The 20,773-nt window shown below is 37.0% G+C and overlaps 1 protein-coding gene across 7 annotated transcripts in view; it reads left to right on the top strand.

The window, feature by feature from the left end:
- The first annotated feature begins 1,494 nt into the window (after positions 1-1,494).
- LNPEP (leucyl and cystinyl aminopeptidase) overlaps positions 1,495-20,773 on the top strand; it is a 58,947-nt gene continuing 39,668 nt past the window's right edge. For 5 of the 7 annotated variants that reach the window (XM_062018096.1, XM_062018092.1, XM_062018090.1 and 2 more), the window contains exons 1-3: positions 1,495-1,931; positions 17,124-17,964; positions 20,177-20,315. In XM_062018096.1, the coding sequence (XP_061874080.1) occupies positions 1,913-1,931; positions 17,124-17,964; positions 20,177-20,315 (999 nt within the window). In that variant the 5' untranslated portion in view covers positions 1,495-1,912. Of the gene's footprint in view, positions 1,932-14,841; positions 14,949-15,347; positions 15,399-17,123; positions 17,965-20,176; positions 20,316-20,773 lie in introns of those variants that run through there. The other 2 variants (XM_062018094.1, XM_062018091.1) reach the window with 2 other exon arrangements.

The following is a 20,773-nucleotide window of genomic DNA, read 5'->3' as shown; positions in this document are numbered from 1 at the left end:
CACAGAATGTATTGTTTTGAGGTCCTTCACATTTTTCAAGCCAATTTTTAAGAGACTTAATCTCAGACTCCTTTGTGGAAAAAGCACAATGCAGGAGAGAGATTTTTCTGGCCACTTGTGGGAGAAAACAGAAAGCCCTCTGGATTTTGAGAGGCTATCTGATGTATCTTTAAAATGACAGTACCCTGTATGAATGATATGCTGAACATTACCAGAATAAATACATCATTGGATTATTCATGTTTGGCTGTAACTTATTTCAGTTGTAGCCCAAGTCAATGGAGACAATGAGGGAAAGCTGCACAACTTTTTCCATTTATTGAATATTCCACCTAACTCTTCTTCAAATGTTACTCTTTACCCTCTAATAAATGACTTCACATGGGAGTATCTACTGGAACTCAGTGTATCAACAGGCACTCATTTAGCTCTGCTGAACCAACCTCTGAAAAAGTGTCAGATTTTTCTAGTCAAGGGGAAAAGCTCTGTTGCTTGCTGTAGCCTGGAGCATTACATAACTTAGAAGTTGCTCCTGGGACTGGAATGTCAAGAGAAGAGTAAGAAATGGAGGAATCCCAGGGAAGAGGCAAGACGTAGAGAATAAGTAACAAGAGAAAACTCGATGAATGGTGAAAGCAAATGAGAAGGAGCTCAAGAAAAGTTATTCAGGCCTCTCTGTGTTTCTGCATGACACTGTGTATGATCCCAGCACTGCAGAATCAGTTATGAATGTTTCTTTAATATATTTAAGTTTAGGCCAGGCAGGGTCAGTACCTAGAAAAGCAAGCTCACAGGATATTTCATGCTATTAAAATAAATGTCTAACTGATTTAAGAATATAATTTTTTTCTTCTGAGAATGGGGTGTTGCCATATGTTAAGGAGTCTCTAAGAACATGATGGTAAATAGATGGTCATCAACTCATACAGCTGTGTCCCCAATATTAGGGCTAGCATTAAACTCCAGGGACTTAATGTGAAACATAACCATGAACTAGTTTATGTTATAGGGTTGTCAATGCAACGAAGGTGTGAAAAAACCTACAATTCTAAGGTTAGTTACAGTACAAACAGGTATAGAACTGGGAATAAGATCTGAGCTCTTGTGCACGTGCAGCTCTTGTCTCCCTCCTCACTCCCCCAAACAACGGTTAAACTCAGATTTCTTCCTTTTTTGGCAAAATAAATATAGGGCCTTTGGATTTTGAGTTTTGCAGGATTAATCAACTCCCATTTTCTTCTTTTCCCACAATCATCAGTATTTAAAATAATAAAAGGTATTTTGTCAGTCATGTCATAGCAGAAATGTAGGAGTCGAGGAAGAGACACGTAAAGCAGTAATAAGACTAAAAATAAAATACTAAATATAATATGAAAAGGTAAGGAACAGAGACCGGCACCTGGGTGCAGGCAATGCTGGCCCAGCCCGGGCTCCCCGGAAACACGAGGCAGCCGGCGGGACAGCGCACGCAGCCACTGCGTCCGGCCGGCCGGCGTTCGGCTGACATGGCCGAAGTAGCCCAAAAAAGCCGCGGGCGGGGAATCGCGCGCCTGTCCCGGCCTTCCCGGGCGTGAGGCGGGCGGGAAGGCGGGTCTGCGTGCGGAGTAGGCGTCGTAGCGTGGCCCAGCCGGCGGGGGTGAGAGGGAAGCAGGGTCGAGGCTGCGGGTGCTAAGCGGGGAGCTGAGGACTGGGCCTGCTGTGCTCGCGGCCGCTGGAGGGGTGGTATAGGGTGGATTAGCAGTTACTGCGGCTCGAGGGGCCTCGGAGTCCCGGCGGAGCCCGAGGCAGCGCCGGCCCTTGGGAGCATGCGGCGGCAGGAAGAATAAAGAGTTGTGGCTGCGCATCCGCGTCGTCTGCTTCCCCGTCGGCAGGGCTTCGCTCTCGCGGTCTCAGAGTAGACTGCGGAAGGAAAATGGAGCCATTTCCCGGTGGTGAGTACCGCGATAACGGGGCGCTGCCAGCGGGCGCGCCCTGAGCCGGCCGCGGGGCCTGGGACAGCGAAGCGCAGCCTCCCCGTGGGAGGCCCGTCCGGCCTCCGAGCAGAGACAGGGTCCGAGTGTATGTCGGGCTCTCAGGGGCCGTGCTTGTATCAAGGAGCAGAGGAGACTTACTAGCCGTGCTGTCGTCATAGTACGCGGCTTGTAAATCACCCCAGATCTGGTTTTATTTGGGTTAATTAGGCACATAACGTCTTTAACTAGAAAAGTGAGAGAAGGCTTTTCCAGTTTTTGGATACCATTGCGCTTTTCATTGCCCGGCCATAGCCTCACAGTGGCACCTAATGGACACTGCGAAGCTGAGGCAACTCCTAAGCGAAGGTGTGTTCTTCCCAAGTATTGCTCCGAGGCAAGAGTGCAGTGTGTGTGCAGTGCTAAAACGACCTGATGGAAAAGAGGAACTGTCTCCTACCATTGAGGGAAGGGAAAAATAAAATACAGAAGAACCTAGGGTGTTTAAAACAGTGTTTCAGAGTGTTCCTGTATGACTGAAAACTTTCAGAACTGTCTGCCTATTAACCAAAGTGCTTGAAGTAATGATGTGGTTGCAGCTTTGAGATTAAGCATGTAGGAGAGTTTGTTGCTGTTGTCATACAGCAGTGTGCATGCAGCCCGTGCTTGTGACTGAAATGAAGCCATGATACTATTGCATCTGTATTAGTAACACATTCTACTCCTTCAGGACAGGGAAGGAAATGAAGCTCTCCTGTCAAACTGAAACAAAAGTATTTTTGGTTAGACTCAAGATAATAGCCAAATAGGGAATTAGGCCAAGACGAAGGGTAAAATAACAGCCTTCCTGCTGAAAATACAGCACTCTATTACAGGTAGGATTTGGTCTGTTAAATGACAAGCTTGATGGGTAGCCAGGGTAAAGCACAAAGTAGAGTTTGCATTATATTTTAACTCTTCAGTGAGTATAATCAGAGTATAAAACTTCTAAAAAAACCCCTCCATACAGTAAAAGATAAATTTTCACTTCATTAACCACATTTAACAATATTACCATTGTCTTGTGTTTCCCTTTTCCCAAATATACTAAAAATTCCTTGCTGCCATTTAGAAGATTATGATCTCAGAGCATATTTTGTTGGTTTAACTAACAAGATAACCTTTTTTTTTTTTAATGTTACTCTTGTGTGGAGGGGTTTTTGTGATGTTAAAATCATTATGGTTTTGTTTTTGGTTTGATGTTTTGATTTTATACTTAATCCTGGCCTTAGTAGGTCTTACAACTGTAGTCACAGGTTTGTAATCTGTATTCTTGTATGCATGGTAAAAAGACATCATCTTTAATAGTAATGAAGTTTCGGGATGAGTTTTTTTAAAAGTCATCTCCTTTTAAGAGAGACAGACAACACATTGCTATAACTTTAAAAATCCGTTTGGGATAATATTGTTGCTGTGTTGTGCAACAAAACGTTTTAAAAATTCTACTCTTTGTGCAACTGGAGGAAATGGCAATGTGGGCCTAAACAGCTCAAAGGACTTTGTGCTACTACTGAGAAGTGATGTTCTTGCACAAAAGTTCTGAATTTTGTTCCCTGAAGTGAAAAGACTGGAGATGATAGTGAGACAGGGAGAAAATTGAGTGCTGAAGCTGGTCAATAAATATTCTCTGGAGAGAAGGCTCTGCCAAAAGGGAAGCTAAGGAAAATGTGCAGAAAGTTAAAGGAAGATGTTGCCCATTATTTTTATGATCTTGAAGCATGTTTTATGCTCAGTAGTAGCTGCTAAAATGGGAAGAGAATGCTTATACTATCAACTTTTGGAATAGAGTTTTTGTTTTCATGGCTGGGGGTTTGGAAGCTTTTATGGGCATCAAATGTTTCATTAAACTATGCTTCATGGTAACTGAAAGGCTTCTTGTTTCGTCTTATACAATAGTAAAGAATTATTTATGAGTCCATTTATGTATTTCCTGTTTTATGTGCTGTACAAATTCAGAAGCAAAAGTGGCTGTCAGAGGAAGTTTACAATATATTTGTAATTTTTTGAGTTCTTTGGGGCTTTTACCTTCCTGAAAGACATGGAACAAGCTGCATCTTTACCAAAAGCATTTCAGTTGAATTCAGAACTCTGATGCTCCTTTGTCAAACTAAGTAAATGTTGCGGTTTACTTTAGGGAACTGTATCAGAATGAATAAGTATCTTACAATAGTCTTTAAGGCAGCAAATGCACTAAAGTGGGTATGGAAGTTCACTGTTTTTCTAATTTAATATTTGTTGATTTTTTTTTTCAAACAAAAGAAAAAACAGAGTGATAATACATTTGAAAAATTGAAGAAACCCTTATCCTTTCCTAGGGTGTGTGCTGAATTCTTCATTAATGAATTGTTTCTTTAGTGGAAATATTCAGATAACCTAAACAAAAATGTTTTAAGATTTCTTCTTTTAATTCCATCCGCACCCATGTATTGGAAACTTAGGTCCAGTCATCTTTGGAAGGATCTATTCTGTGGCTTCCCTCCTGCAGGGAGTTTAGTTGGGAGATAATGTGTGAGGTCAGAATAGTTAATTGCAAATTGATTTTTAAGACATGAAATAGCTGAGTTAATCATAGAATCATAGAATATGTCAAGTTGGAAAGATCCCATAGGATCATTGAGTCCAACTCAGTGCTTCTCGCAGGACTGCCTAAAACCAAACTGTATGTCTAAGAGCATTGTTCACGTTCTTGAACTCTTGACTGGCTTGGTGCCATGCGCACTCCACTGAGGAGCCTATTACAGTGACGGAGCACCCTCTCAGTGAAGAGTGTTTTGCTAATGTCTAATCTGAACTTTGCCTGAAATATTATAAATGTTATCAATTAAGAAATGTTTTAGAAATTGTTACTGCTAAGATTTCTTTTTTTTTAGACAAATTCATATATTTTACATGACTATTGTTAATTTGAGGTCTTTCCAGAAATGTGTTGTTGCATGCTTGTCTTTTAATTTTTTTCTAAGTTAATATTTTTTCTAAGTATGATGTCAAGTCCTCTGAGCTGGGAACCACAAATTAATTAGTAGATTTTATTAGTTCTGACTAGTAATTTGTTACTTTAACAGTTTCACAAAAAAACCTCCAAAACCTCCAAAAAGTGAAATACTGAAGAGTATATGCTATGTAATTTGGGACATATTTTGTCTCTTTTGGACAATATGACAAAATATTTTATGAGCGTTTTGCTTTTATTTTTAGATTGGATATGTGTCTGGAAGATCATTTCCTTTTTAATGTATTAACCGTGGAACTTTTCCATTTGAGATGAAAAAGTAGAAATGAGCTGTTACTATTTCTCAATTAAGATGAGTGACGTACATAAACGTGTAACTTCAGAAGGGAAACTTTTGATGATCTACCAAAATTCAAAATAACCTTCACTTCCACTGACATTCTTGAGTTATTTTTTTTTTTTATACAGCACATGGAAACTTTGTAATTAATTACATAACTAAACTGATGAAAAACATACAAAGGCCTTGTGTGAAGAAGTGTTTTTTGGGATTTTTTTTTGTAGAAGGGTGGAAATGAACCATGTTAAGTGAAGTCTTTTACAAAATGAAACATGTCATTTGCAAAGTCTAATTGTTTCAACTAGTTCATATAAATTCCAAGGTTATTGCAGGGTTTTTTGTGTTAGTTTTGTGTAGCATAGAAATATATTTGAGATAGTATGAGCATGTTCTGTGTGCACAGTGTTAAGTCTGTTGGTGGCAAAAAGCATACATTTGACTATCAACATTGTATACTGTTGTGTCATGAAGCAGAAGGCTTCCTGTTTGTTTTAAACTGTTTTTCAATCCTAAACAACAGACTATTTTGATAAGGTGGCAGATTAAAAAAATCAAAAAGCACCCTATGCCCAGTGTTGGGGTTTTTTCCTTGTTTTGCATATCCCAGCATTTTGCTTTAGTCAGAAAAAAATGCTGATTACGTCTGTTTCTAAAATGCATGTTGCTGGATAGAATTTTTCCACAAAGCCATGTAGCATCTGTATTTTGTGTTCCTGTGTCGGCTATAATAAACACAAACCTGATTTCTCAATGAGCTGGATCGGTATTTGCTTTTACTACATTTCTGTGATCTCCCTGTTTAGCAATGGATGCTCAGAAATAAATTCAGTGATTCGGGTGCAGTCTGTGTAGCTGAGAGAGTGATTATCACTCTCTGGATTCCTTTTATGTATATACACAGAATAAGACTTACATGCTTTCTTTTGCTGGCACTTTACAGTACAAGCTGGAATCTCAATGTATTAGGAGCAAGTCTGGAACAGACCATTCCAGCACCTGTTGCAAAGTGAAACTCAATGTGATGATCAGATAATGAAGAAAGTAGATGCACATTTGAAACAAGAAAAACTTAAGTGTTGGTTTCTGATCAGTTTGCCTCCCTGGGGCCTAGCTGATGCTTTGTTCCATTATGAGTGTTGTCTCACAAAAGATCTGTGTAGTAATATACTGCAGCAGTGGTCTTGACTATTGCTAGTGAAGAGTGAGAGTGAGGAATCCTGATTCCACTGAGATATGGGACACTTCTGATGTGTATTGTTTGTTCATGTGTAGATAAGGTAGCTGCTAATTTTGGGATGTTTTTTTCCCAGCAAAGCTTCCACTAAGCTGTTTGCGGGAGTCTGTTTCACGATGTTTGAGTAAGTGTGTCGAAGTGCAGAGAGCTTTTACTAGGTTGTGATCAGTCTTTGACATTGAAGGAATCTGTTCTGCAAACACTGAAGTGCTTACATAACAATACTTCCATCACAGTACTATTTACTTTTATGGAGAACCAGTTTTGTTCAGAACTAAGAATGTGCCTAGTTTACCTACTGCTTCAAGGCCTAACACTGCTTTTTATTTAGACCTTTCTTTTGTATATCAATTTCTTCTGCAGTAATATTGAATTTTAACATATCAATAGAATCACTTATAGCTGATTTTCACCCATGTAAATCCATTTTTCTGGAAACAGATAGCTCTGTATTTGTAGAAGTCCAAAAAGTCTCAGAATACTTTGGAAGCCTCATTTCTTCTGAGCAGTAATCCATGATAAGAAAAAGAGACGGATCAGGTTTTCAGAAATTGGACAGCATGTATAAGCTGTCAGTTTTGTTACTCAAATTTATGCTTTTTATCATTGATGGAATTAATGATGCCTCAGTGGCTATTGACACATCTGAGTACTCATAAATGTGAATACTTGTATGTAAAGTACTATTCTACAAACAACTGTAAATTAAGTAATGGAGCCATTAGAAAATGTACACTGTAGCAATTAAAAGCACAAATGAGAAGAAAACAAGAACTAACAATGTTTAAAAGCATGCAACCTCTTAAAACTTTGACAAAATGAAAACCAAAACGTAAGGAAACAGATTAAAGCTTCCTTCATATCTGTGTTCCTTGATTATACTGTGATGCTACTCTGATGATGATCTGCATTACAGTGATAGGAATGCTGTGTTTGTGCATCATTATTTACACTGATTAGACTAGCAAGCTCCATCATAGCAACCGACTTGTTTGCAACTCTATTGATTGTTTTGGCAAAACTTCAAACTAGTGCTGTGCTGAGAGATGGTGCTTGGAATAGCACCACATGTTAAAATACAGAAAAGTCACTATTCTTTATACTTAAAAGTTATTTGTTATTATTTGCCCACACACACCCTACCATGTATATATAAAACAATGAAAGCTATTCACATGGAGTATCTAGAAGAAAAATATGTACATTCTAAGCCTTGTCTTTGTCAAACTTCATTGCTTTTTGCAGAAAGAGAAGGCCATATTGTAGTAACTTTTCATCTGTAACAATTATAATTGTACACTTAAAATGAATGAATGCAGAAAACCCTCCTGTGAAGCAGAATGGAACTGTTATTATCAGAGATTGCATCATTGACAGGGCTATTTTCTGCAGAAATTCTTCTAAATAAAAATTGGTAGTTGAAATATGCTTTGTCTAGAGAGGAACCAAGGGTTGTCATCTTTAATTGTATTTTATCTTTTCCTCTCATTTTGCTGTTCTTTTTTTTTTTTTTTTTTTTTCTGGTAACAGCATATGTGTTCTAAAATGAATATGCATTCTAGTAACAGTCACGCAACAAAGGATGGGTACATGTCTGGGCAAAACCACCCAGAATACACTGAAGATCACAATAACTGCCTGTATGCACAGCTTGTTGATTGGAACTCCTTCAGGGTTGTCTTTAGAGTAACTCTGCTCGCGTTTCTGCAGAAAATTTCAACAAATGCTGTGGGGCATTTTTGTCTGCTATATACATTGGTCTGGCACTCTCTGCAGTCTGCAGCTCTTCACCTGTGCTTTCCATACTGTGAATGAGTGAAAGGGATACCTTCTGAAAAGTATCTGATGTCAGAGCTGTCCCCACTCCCACAGTAATGTTGTAATGATTCTGATTTCAAAGCTCATATACAATATCTGGGTATTTAGATCTCAATATTTCTTGAGAAATTTAGATCTCAATATTTCTGGAGCTACCATGTGGGCACACTGTCATTTCTTTCTCTACCAAAGTCCTATTTCTAGTTGTATAGTGAGACTGACAAAATTTTAAGGAAATGTATTGCTGCTCTTTTAAGACCACATAAAACTTACTGCATTGAGAGTCATACCCAAAAATCTTTAGACATTATTGCTTCTAGGAGCTGAAATACCAGTTATGAAACAGTGAACATGCAATAATTGCTTGTGACCTACAAATGGATTTGTATAATATTATCACTTTTTTAAGGAAGTGTTCAACTGGCTTTATATTAGACCACTGTGGTTAAATATCTATATTTTCAGTTGCAAAACATACACTTGATCAGATTGGTGACAGGAAACTAAACACCTGTATTCTAAAGGTAAAGTTCAGAGACGTATTTCTCATCCTGTACTTTATTCAGCCAGCAGCTGAGAAGGGATTACTGGCTTAATGCTGTTGGGACTTGTAGAAGATCCATGGGGTTCTTCAGCCAGAGGTCCTGCCAAAGAAAATGCAATAGCGCTTTCCTTAAAGTTTTCCTAAAAAAGTCTCTTCTTGATCTTTAACAGTCACCCAAGACTAATAACACAGTGGCATTCTTAGCTTCTGTTTCTTATGGCAACTTAAAAGAATGTCTTAAAATACATAACCTTGTATCATTTTATTTTCCATAATACAGCCCAAGAGACAGAATTTTGCTCCAGGCTGTATGCAGAAGCTGACTGTTACAATATTTGATCTGACATTCATTTATAAAAAAAGCACCACAAACTAACAGCAATAGTAGACCTTCCTGTACAAGCTGAAGGAGTGAAAGTAAGAGTAGAGGGTGAATTGTGTGGCTTGGAAGTTATATTCTCTTGGTTATTTTGAATCGCAGAGCAGCGTTTGTCCTCCTTTGCAGTACAGGAAAAACTATTCATTCTCAAGTTAGAGTTGGACAAAATTTGTGAAAAGAAGGGTTTTTTCCAAACTACTGTCTGGTTTTTGCACTTGTTACCCATCCATTGTGATTTCATTGTGGCAGAGATGGTATGTGCTTAACTAGACATATTCTTGTAAAGCTCTTATCAGTTACATTACACTTAGCCTTACAGCCTTCTTTGTTTCCTGAAATCAAACCATTGCAAAGTGGCATGTGTCACTAGGATGTACTCAAATCATGGACAGATTTCATGTAGTGCTTGCCTTTTGGTAAGAGCTTATGGTAAAGTTGTACAGAGAGTCATCATATATGTTTGCAAGTAAGTAATAACACTACAAAATGCAACAGAGTGTATTTTGGTTTTTACTACCTTACCAAATGGAAGTGCCATTACCTGTGTCAGTGAAGGATGGTGATGTCTTAGCCAAAAGAGAAAAATTCCCACTTTAATTCAGTGTGTGGTTTATGTAAGGTTTTGGAGGATTTGTTTTGTCTGAGTCAGTGTCTGTCATTCTCTGTTTTATTGTACTTCACTGGTATTAAGAGGACTAGGAAATGCTGGTTTTGGCTCTTTATCAACAGGAAACACAAATGACTTTAGTGTTCTGTTTCTTTTAAAAAATATTTAATGCAGCATATAAAAGTGTGTGTGGTTTTGATCTAGTAAAAATATACATGTGTAATCTTGCAGCATCATTGTTAAGGACATGATGTTAGCCTACCTGTTGCCTCTGTTCTAAAAAGCAGGCAAAGCACATGTATGATGCACAGATTTTCATAGCAACACTTCCTCTTTCCTAATATTCTTTTGGTGTGCTTTATTCTGTTGGATTATTCTTTTCTGTCTTCTAAATTGAATAATTGAAGCAGGAAAGTAGTGACATCTTTCTTGTAGCAACCTTTGGGTTTTTTTTCAGAAATGTTTTTCTTACGTAAAGATTCTGAAAAGAAACAGAACACATTTAAAATAACTGCAAACATGAAAGCTTTCATTCCTAAATTCAAAGATGTGGTTTCCTATAGGTAGATCTATATTGCCCTATACACTGGCTATACCAGCAGATGAAAATTCTGCTTATTTTCTTCTCGTAGGTTAACCCAGTTAGGCAGCTAAGCTGCACACAATCGCTTGCATACTTCCATCCAGTGAAGTGGGGGAAAGAACCACAGGCATAAAAGTGAGTGAACTTGTGGGTTGAGATAAAGACAGTTTAATAGGGAAAGCAAAAGCTGCATGCGCACAAGCAAAATTAAATGAGGAATTAATTCATTACTTCTCATCGATGGGCAGGTGTTCAGCCATCAAAAGGAAATTTGGTCTCCATCCTGCATCATGGTTACTTGGCAAAACAGACATCTAGCCATGAACTTTCTCTCTTCTACCTCCTTTTTCTAGCTTTTATTACTGAGCATGATGCCATATGCTATGTGATACGGTCTGTTGGGTTCAGCTGTCTCACTCGTGTCCCTCCCAGCCTCTTGTGTATGCCAGCCTGCTCACTGCCAGAACCATGTGAGAAGCATGTGAAAATGGTATACTATGTTACTTTTCCATAGTAACACTTCTGAAACTGTAGTCAGGACAATTCAGAGAAATTTGAGGTGTTGTGAGAATATTTCTCTTTCCCAACTCTCTTTTTATTTGAGGCTGAAGATACAGATTAGGAGACAGATAGTTCAGGAGAAACAGGGTAACCCTTTAATATTCTTTTCCAAACCCTCTCAAATGTCCGTATACACAGTTTACATATAATGTGAAAAATTCCATTTTTGTTTCTACAGTCAAGTCTAGCCTTTTTCTTTGCCATGCATTAAGAATAATTTTTATCCAATGACAGATTTAGTGGTTTGTATATATAAAATGTAGACTTATTTTAAATTTCAAATAAAAACTAATATTTGTTTGTATGTTTGTTTTAAACAACCTGTATTTTACTAAACCAATCTAATTTCTAAACTCTCACTGAATATAATTTATGGTGTTTCCCTATAGCTTGTCTTCCTCCTTGCATTCAAACAGTACAACACAAGTTCCTCTGTTTTTTATTGGCTCTCACATTTCATATTGTTTTTGTATCTAGCTTGGGAGGACTGATGACATTAAATATGTATAAGAAATTTAACTATGTAAACGAGAAGTGGGTATGTTTTTGTTTTAATCTCATAAATACAAATGAATATTGTACTGTAAAATATTCATCCTTTTGTTAGAAGAACAGATGCTATAGCAAGTACACCTATTACAAAATGTCTAGTGCCATGTATGTACAGGCAACTACACAGATCATTTTATCTCTTAAAGACACTGCAAGTGTAGCAGAAAAAAAACAAACTATACCTTTCTGTAGGCTATAATAGGTTCTTTTTGAATTGTGGAGTGCTTCCATTTTTTAAAAAAATTTTCAGATACGGTGAGAAAATGTTATTTCATTAAGGAAAATAGGAAATGTAAGTTTTAATGCAAACATTCTTCTAATAGCTGAGTTTCAACTTTTTCAATTTCTTTTGTTGGGAACATGGTTATAGTGAATATACTGCTGTTTATATAAGGCAGTGTAGTGTTTTCACATGTATCCTTATTTCACGTGTAACGTTCCTCATTGACTTTTTCGTGTGACGTTATGTTAGTTAACGATGAGTATTAAATAACTTAAAGGAACAGTAGCATTTGCACAGTCTTTGTGTTCATGTCTATGTATCAGTGATGTGCTTTAGCCTTCACTGTCATATTCCTTTCCTTTGTTACTAGTCTCATACTCTAAATAAAGTAGAGAAAATCAGGTTCCATGTGCTATAGTACTAGTCTTGCTATTTTTATGGCAATATATCTGTCTGCTTGAAATGTGCTTACCTGCCATGCACAGTGTATTTGTAAGTGCTTGCAAGTGCTTCAAAACATTTATTGGAAGCTTGTGAACAAATAGCCTTATGTGGTTTAATAAGAGTGTAAAAGTAATTTTCCAGTGGTTAAGGAATAACAGAGCCTTTTCTTTTTCAACCACAGACTCTATTGCATAGTATTTATTCCTGCTGGCATCTTTTTCTCAAAATCACTTTACCATTGTTGTTGCATACAGATTTGTGTATCAGGAATCGCATATTCTGAGCTTACAATCTGTGGCAAAATCTTGCATTTCACCACTTCTAGAAACGGTGGCATTTAGACATGTACATGAACATAAAACTTCACAGTTGTTTATCACACTGTTGAATGGTCTTAGCAAATGTAACCAGTCTTTAGTACAAACAAAATCCGTATGATTTTCTTGTGGAATTTGCTGTTTGGTCAGCTGTTGCTCCTGCTAAGTAAAGGCTAATACATCAAAGTTGGATATGAAAGTTATGTCCCTAAATAATTAAACACATTCCTGAAATCATTGGACAGAATTATTCTATATGCATATAGAATAGTATGCAACTCCATACCAAGATACTCCATTGTTGCACCTGAGATGCATAATATAGTGTTGCCTTAGGCTTTTAACACTTCAGGGGAAAGCTTATATTGTCTTCATTAATGGGAATGAAGCTCTTCAGACAAAATTAATACTAGGAGGTATTAGACAGTTTAACTGGAACCCCTGATTGCTCTTGCATGATGATCTTTTAAACTGAACTTGAACATTGTAGTAACATTGCTTTGTAAATTAAAATACTAATTCAGAAAGAGTTTAGGAATGAAAGATGTATGTCTTGTAGGAATAAGATAAGGGACCTCCTGTTTAGCTTGGTCTGATTAATTTGTCGCCTTTTTGCTCTTGAGTCATTTTGACACCTACATGTGACTGTACTGTTCATATTAGCAAAGGATGCAGTACATACAGTAAGCTTATTGCACTGATGGCTTATCTGGTTGTAAACTGCATTTGAATTTCATGTTGAAGTATCCTGTCCTTTTTAAAGAAAACCACAGACTGATCTTGTAGTGGTCTCCTGAATGTTGTAATGAAGATATAAGTTGCAGCAGTTTGGTTTTTTTTTTTTCAGAAAGCAACTCTAAAGAAACTTTTTTAAAACCATCAATTTTGAGAAAATATCAATTTTGAGAAAATATCTATCTTCCTTCAGCTTTGAAGTTTTAGGATTGGCTTTCTGGGTTAGTGTATCACATTTGGTTTTTAACCTTCCGTCCCTTCTGAGCATTGTTTCTAAACTCTGAGAATAGAGATTGTTTTCTGTTAGATGTGATAATAGATCACATACTGAGGAAAATTTTGAAACCTTAAGTTTTAGGTTACAAGTTGGTAGAAGAATTATGTTAAAACACTTTTACGTGGATATGCTTTTAGCATTGTTAGTACTACGGAGAAACAAGACTCAGCTCCATGACTTTTTCTTACTTCCTTGTTTACTCTCACATTAAGCTTGAGTTTAGTACAGATTTACATTTAAATTGCCTGATAACAGGTAATTTTTACAGTGCATTTCAGCAGCTCAGGTCAGTACTTCCTTCATTGCGAACTAGTGTGACCACAATTGCCTTTAAGTGTACCTGCGGTGTCTGACATGGCAGTGGTAGTTCACTGGAGCCACGCAGCTTCCTTACAGGTTAAAGTTCCCTAGTCTTGCAGTTATATTATTTTTTTACTGTGTTGTATTTGGAATCTGAATTAATCTGCTTGAATATCTGAATTAATGTGATTTTAGTATATTTTACAAGGACAATGTTTGCCTCGTGGCCTGTTTGGTGTGAAAGATGACTGAAAGGTGATGGTTGCTTATTCCTTGTGGCTTGTTTCAGTTTAAGAATACTTCATCTTACAGCATCTCATGAGTTAAAACTGAAAGTTCAGTGAGAGATGAGTTCATATGATTGATGACCCACACTACCTTGTTAAAAATTCCAGTGAACCAGAAGAAAGCTAACAGTCCTGTTTATCTGAGTAGAAAATCTTTAAACATTAGACCTATTTCCTCTGCAAAACATAGTCTTCTATGCTTCTGTGGATCGGTGTATCAGCAAAAATAACTCCAGTGACGTTTTGATGATTCTTTGTCTATGTACCTTCCAGTAGAGAATAGTAGTCTAGTGTGGTGCCCTTAATCTTCGGTAAAGTACTGATCTTACAGATTCTCAGCATTACAGAACAACCAAGACATTGATTGCTTCCAATTTTTGCAAATACTTCCATAGGAATTTATTTAACCGTTGTTTTCCTAGAAATTAATTTATCTTTGGCATTAAAACTATGAATTGCCTTGAAGAAAAATAATGATTTAGCTTTTCTTGGTTTCAATTAGAGATTTTTTGTGTTTGTAATTATTTTTTACTGAAAATATTATTGGTTCCTACATGCAACTTTCTAACTGTTAAGGTAGTTGGCTTCAAAATAAACTTATTAGAGAATTAGTTCTTCAACAAGCAAATGGTTCTATAAGCAGCAGAGCTGATGAAGCTTCCTATCAGATTTATGCTATTTTTCTCCTCCTTCCCTCTGCAGTGCCTTCCCTATCTTCTGCCTCTTTTACTGGCCATGCAGCAGCACGTGCCATGGCTGGGGTTGGAGCTGTGTACTGATTGACGGCTGCATTTTGGAATGGTTAAGCTGTGAGTCTTAATACTTGCCTTTTCTACATAGCAGATATTGATTTGGGTGTCTTCCACCAGCAGCTGGTTCTTTCAGGGTGTGATTGTGTTGGGTGTTCAAGTCTTGAGTCTGTTTTCAAATTTGATTGAAGCTAGACAGCAGATTTTAAAAGCAAACAGCTGAGGGAGTAATCAAGAATGTGCTAGAAATAGTTTAGTGAATTCTTAGTAGAGGAATTATTAAAGTTTCTGTTGCAAAGTACTTTGTCTTTCCAAGTTTTTTTCTCCACTAGTTTGTCTATGTGTTTTCACATGTAACTTAGCTCTCTGTCCTCTTTCTTTTGGACTATTGAACAACCACCACAGAAGGCTAGAACCTGAGCACTGTATTGAGACAAACTGTAACTTTTAGAAGCTGTTTTTGCCTGGATGTTGGAGTAGATGACCTCTTGAAGTCACTTTCCACCTCAGGTATACTGTGACCTAATGATCTTTTTTCTACTTAGAGCAGCATGTTTACCTTGGGACAAAGGGTAAGCAAGTAGATTTCAGCAAACTGTGTTCATCCATCTCTGTGTTGCTGGTTCACATTTACCAGTGTACCTTCCTCGTACTGACTTGTGGAGTAGGATTTTTTTTTATTTTGTCTTATTTTAAGGCCCTTGTAGAGAAATAGTGAATGTTGATCTTTTTTGAAGTAGTGCAGTAGTTTTTGTTAGAGATGCAAAGTGCTGATTTATGAACCTATTGCTTGTTTTTAAAGAATCTGAATAGTCTGCCAGTGAAGCTCTGAAATAAGAGGCCAGCAGGTACCATTAGACATTTAAAACACAGATGTCACACAGAGAGAAAAGTGTAGTACAGTATGTATGACCTAGTGTAAGAATTCTTTCTCCATCCTTTTCAGCCTGACAGCTGACACTATAGTTTTCTGAGTTTGTGGCCTTATAATAGGAAGTCTTGATACATTTTAATGTTGAGGAGTTTGGTATATCTGGTTTAAGATGTTTTCTCTTCACTTTTGAGAATTTGAACCTTACAGAAACCTGACTTTTTTTTTAAAGGCAAAAAAGAAAGGCTACTACTAAGTCTTTACCATCTGAGTATGTTGCATTGGTCTGTTTCAAAATTTTAAGTTCTATCAAATAGCTCTATGTGATTCTGAAATTAGTAATGTAATTTCTCTCCATACAATATTGCCTTCAATTATGGGATGGGAATCTAGCAATGTAGATAAAATTAGTAATGTATTATAGGAACACTGATATTCTAGGCTGTATGTAGTTTGGCAAAATGTACATTCTTGTCAGAAATCAATAGAAGTCAAACTACTTTTCCACTGAGCAGGTTAGTTGAAAGGTAACTTTTTACATAAAAAGTTATAGTCTTGACCAGAATTTTGGTTAAAATATAACTACGTGTAGAATATGGGAGTACATGATGCTTTTAAAGATTATTATGGATTTCAATTATTCTTTCATGTTCAGTGATGTTACCTATTAAGGAGAAATTTTATGGCGACAAGTAATCTGATGGGCACTGATTTGACTTTTTACATGTATAGATTGTTTCAAGGATTGTCTGAGCTAGATAGTAAATGAAGGTGTCAGCTAGAGCTATAATTTTTTTTATACTGCCATTTTTTACGTGAGAAATATTTTTAAGCTTTTTTGAGGTGTGCGTGAAAAATGAAATTTAAAAGCATAATATAGATTATTTTATTTGTGTAGCAGGCAGCACTTTAGCATATTTTCTCTCCTTTTGACGAATTCAGTAACTAGCATATTCAGAAACATCTCTAGAACTGTATTGGCTGCTTATGCTTTACCCTGCAACATAAAGAGTATTCCATCTTAACTAACTTAATTGAATACAAATAGAGTTTACTGGAGTAAAGGAAATGTAGCCAAGATGCTGACATCAGTAAACTAGGGGTACTATGCAGTGTTATAGCCGATCCAGTTACAGTGTGAGACGTGTTTGAGTATGCACAATGGAAGCATCCTGTTGAAGATACTGAATGAAAAATTACAGTAGGCAGAAAAACACAGAAATATTTTCTGGAAGCAAACCTGAGAGAGAGAATTGAAGAGCTCTTAATCAGTGTTTCCCATTCTGTAATTCCATGAACTATGTTTGAGGTATTACAATTGTGCTTTTTTTTTTTAATATGTAACATGGTCTTTTCTTTTTCAGATAGAATTCAGTTACCCAGGAATATGATTGAAAACAGTATGTTTGAAGAAGAACCAGATGTGGTTGACTTGGCAAAAGAGCCTTGTTTGCATCCCCTGGAGCCTGATGAAGTAGAGTATGAACCAAGGAGCTCACGGCTCTTGGTGCGTGGCCTTGGACAGCGTGAAATGGATGACGATGAGGAGGATTATGAGTCATCAGCAAAATTGCTTGGGATGTCCTTCATGAACAGAAGCTCAGGCCTGCAGAATAATATGTCTGTCTATAGACGAAATCCAAATGGATCATGTTCAATGCCCTCTACGAGGACCATGGTGGTTTGCACAGTTGTTCTTGTGATTGCAGTTTCATTAATAATGGTTATTTATCTTCTTCCCAAATGTACCTTTACCAAAGAAGGCTGCCATAAAAGAAATCATACAATGGAAGTAATATACCCTTTGGCAACTAATGGAAAATTATTTCCATGGGCAAAAGTTAGACTTCCTCATGATGCTTTACCAGTGCATTATGAACTTGTCTTACAGCCAAACCTAACTACTCTGAAATTTGCAGGCTCTGTAAAGATAGTGGTTAACATTGTCCGTGTAACTCGGAAGATCATACTTCACAGCTCAGGACTTAATGTTACCAAGGCAACCCTTACTTCAGCAGGAGGGCATCAAGGAAAACCAGTTGAATTCCTGGAATATCCATTGCATGACCAGATTGCTATCATAGCTCCTGAGGCACTCCTTGTGGGACAGAATTATACTATCAGCATTGAATATTCATCTAATTTATCAGATACCTATTATGGCTTTTACAAAATTTCATACAAGGATGAAAATTCTAAGCAAAGGTATGCCTGTAAATGCAGCTGCGCTCTCCTATCACTTTTAGATTGTACTTTGATACTAGAAATAGCAGGGATTAGTTTTCCTATTGCATATTTCATATGACTAATTCCTATTGAGCAAAATCAATCTCTTATGTCCTGATTGTTCTGCTTGAAAAATGTCTTTCATGGATGAGTTCATTAAGTCAGGATATCCTCTCCCATCAGTTAAATGTAATGTAGTATAGTGGTTGTAGGTAGCTATAAGTTCTCTTTCCCACGTCTCTTGAATTCATGAGTCTCAAAGCTGGGTTGGTGGAAACAAAGTCCTGTCATTGAAGGAGAAGATCAGATTTGAGACCATTTGAGGACTCTTAATATACACAAGTCCATGAGACCCAATGAAATGCATCCCGTAGCCCTGTGGGAACTGACAGATATAGTCATCAGGCCACTTTTAATAATATTTTAAAAAGTCACAGTGTTCAGGCAAAGTCCCCAGTGACTGGAGAAAAGGGAAACATCACACTTACGTTTTTGAAAAGGGTAAATCAGTGGTTTTTACCAAGAAGGGTAATGAAATCACCACTTAACCACCACACACTTAAAGTGGGCCTTACACTGGTCATATACTTAAGAGTGTTTATACCTTTGTTGGCATGTAATTATCCATGCAGATTTTCTAGAAGCAGCGGTGCAGTAAAAAAGATGGAAAAACTGGTGTTGGCCAGTCCAGGATGAGTTGTCAAGAAAATAGTTTTAATGTAGCTGAAGTTTTGTTTTCTCCTTATATTTACTGTAATGGACAGAGAATATGCAATTGTTCACAGAGGGGGAAAAAAGAAGATCTGTGAGTAAATTTTGGAGGTTTTGTCCCCCTTCAGTCCAGTGCTGCCTGCTACCTGTTCAGGAACAAGGTGTAACGCATTTAACTTGTATGCTTTTCAGTAAATAATTTTCAGATAACTCATGTACTGATATAATTATTTCCAATGCTTTGCCTACCTCTTCTGTTTCCAGGGGATTTGTATGCTTGGCGTTTTACAAGTTCAGACTACTTTGATAACCTATGTTGTTATTGCATTTTCTATATAAAATTTGAGCTGTCTTACTTTTGCAAGAAAATGTCTTCTAGTTTAATTTACTTTTGAAGAATTTTTATATTGGTACAAAACCATTGAAATTATCAAATAGCAGAGTAACTTATTTTTAGGCAGAATAATCCTTTATTGTTTATTTTTCTTCTGTAAAATCTTGGGGTGAAGGAAAAAAAAAAAAGAAACTTATTGCACAGACTTTAAGATTGTCAGTGAGGGGAAACAGAGACTAAGATGTGGAAAGCATGCATAGAGATTAATCTTACAAATTGTCAGCAGTGTACCTCATCAAAATGTGTAGGTCCCAAAATGTTGGAGTTGTGAGGCAGAAGAAAAGCCTCCAAAACTTGTGGGTAGCTTGGCAGTATTTTTTTTTTTAATTAAAAGAAAAAAGCAGTATAAACTACTGTTCTTTCCACTGTTTAGGTCCAGTAACTACAAGACTTACATTCACAGACTTCTCATTGAGCTCCTAAGGCTGTCCAACAGGAGCAGAATGCAAGTCAGAGATGCTGTCAAGGAAAAGCCATAGTTTTGCAGCTGATTAGTCTCAAAAAGCTGGAGAAGGAATGTAGATTTCTGAGAAGTTCTCTTGTGATATGACTAGCTGTTGAATTAGAGAAAAGCTCACGAGAGTGAGCTACACAGGATCCATCTCCTAGCCTGCAAATGAAGTAGGCATACAGTTAGATGAACCATGTGAGCATCTGCAGGAGAAGGCATGACAATTTGATGAAAAAACTTCCTCATAGTCCCATGTACTGGAAGCTTCAAAACTTTCATTTAGTGGGCATGCTTACTAATTTAAGGTTTTGATCTCCTTTTTGTTACCTCTTACTGAAAACTGACTGGCTTATATTTCAGTGATTATTCTGTAATTCTGTTATTTGAGGTGTATTCTTTTTTTAAGAAAGCAAGAAACAACTGCTCAGATTAGTTCTCAAATAAATAGATTTTTTATTTTAAAAAAACCCTTTTGTTAAATGAAACATTTTTTCTCACTGACCAACCCAGTCACGTACCACTAAGACTGCTCCCACAACAAGGTTTAGGGGATGGGAAATTACTGTTTTCTTGTAAATAACTAACATTAATTCTTTTAATAATTTTTAGTTTGCTCTTTTCCATTCTTCCTTTAGGTGGTTTGCAGCAACCCAGTTTGAACCTCTGGCAGCAAGGTCTGCTTTTCCCTGCTTTGATGAACCTGCATTTAAAGCTACTTTTTTAATCAAGATCATAAGAGATGAGAAACTTTCCATTCTGTCAAATATGCCAAAGGTACCTGCTTTTGTAGAGCAATTCTAGTAGAGCTGCTGTCTAGGTAATCTGTATGTGCTTTGCATTGTTTATTTGATGCATTGATGTTGAGGAGATTGACTTGAGCAGATAAAATATAAACTGTATGGCTTTATAATAAAACAACTGTCTCTTCCTCAAAGACTTGAACTAAGTAACTTAGTAAATAACAGTTTGATGCACTGCACGGTATAGGATTCATTTTTGAATTCTGTGTTTGCTAGTAGTGCACATATGCAGAATATGGGAATGCTTGTATCAGAATTTTGTTTAACTAGTAACAGTCTCTGATCTTGATATCTTCAATGCCTATTAGTTGAGACGCAAATATCTGTTATACCTCTGGCATCTAGCACTTTGGTTGCCAACTTGATGACATACTGGTGGATAAAGCAAATGCAAAATAACCATCAACTCTTCTTCACTGTCATTTGTGGTTG

Source organism: Colius striatus, chromosome Z (genome assembly GCF_028858725.1).
Source record: "Colius striatus isolate bColStr4 chromosome Z, bColStr4.1.hap1, whole genome shotgun sequence".
In the NCBI taxonomy this organism is placed as follows: Eukaryota; Metazoa; Chordata; class Aves; order Coliiformes; family Coliidae; genus Colius; species Colius striatus.
The sequence above is the reverse complement of the archived record's forward strand: the minus strand, read 5'-3'. Positions and strand labels throughout refer to the sequence as shown.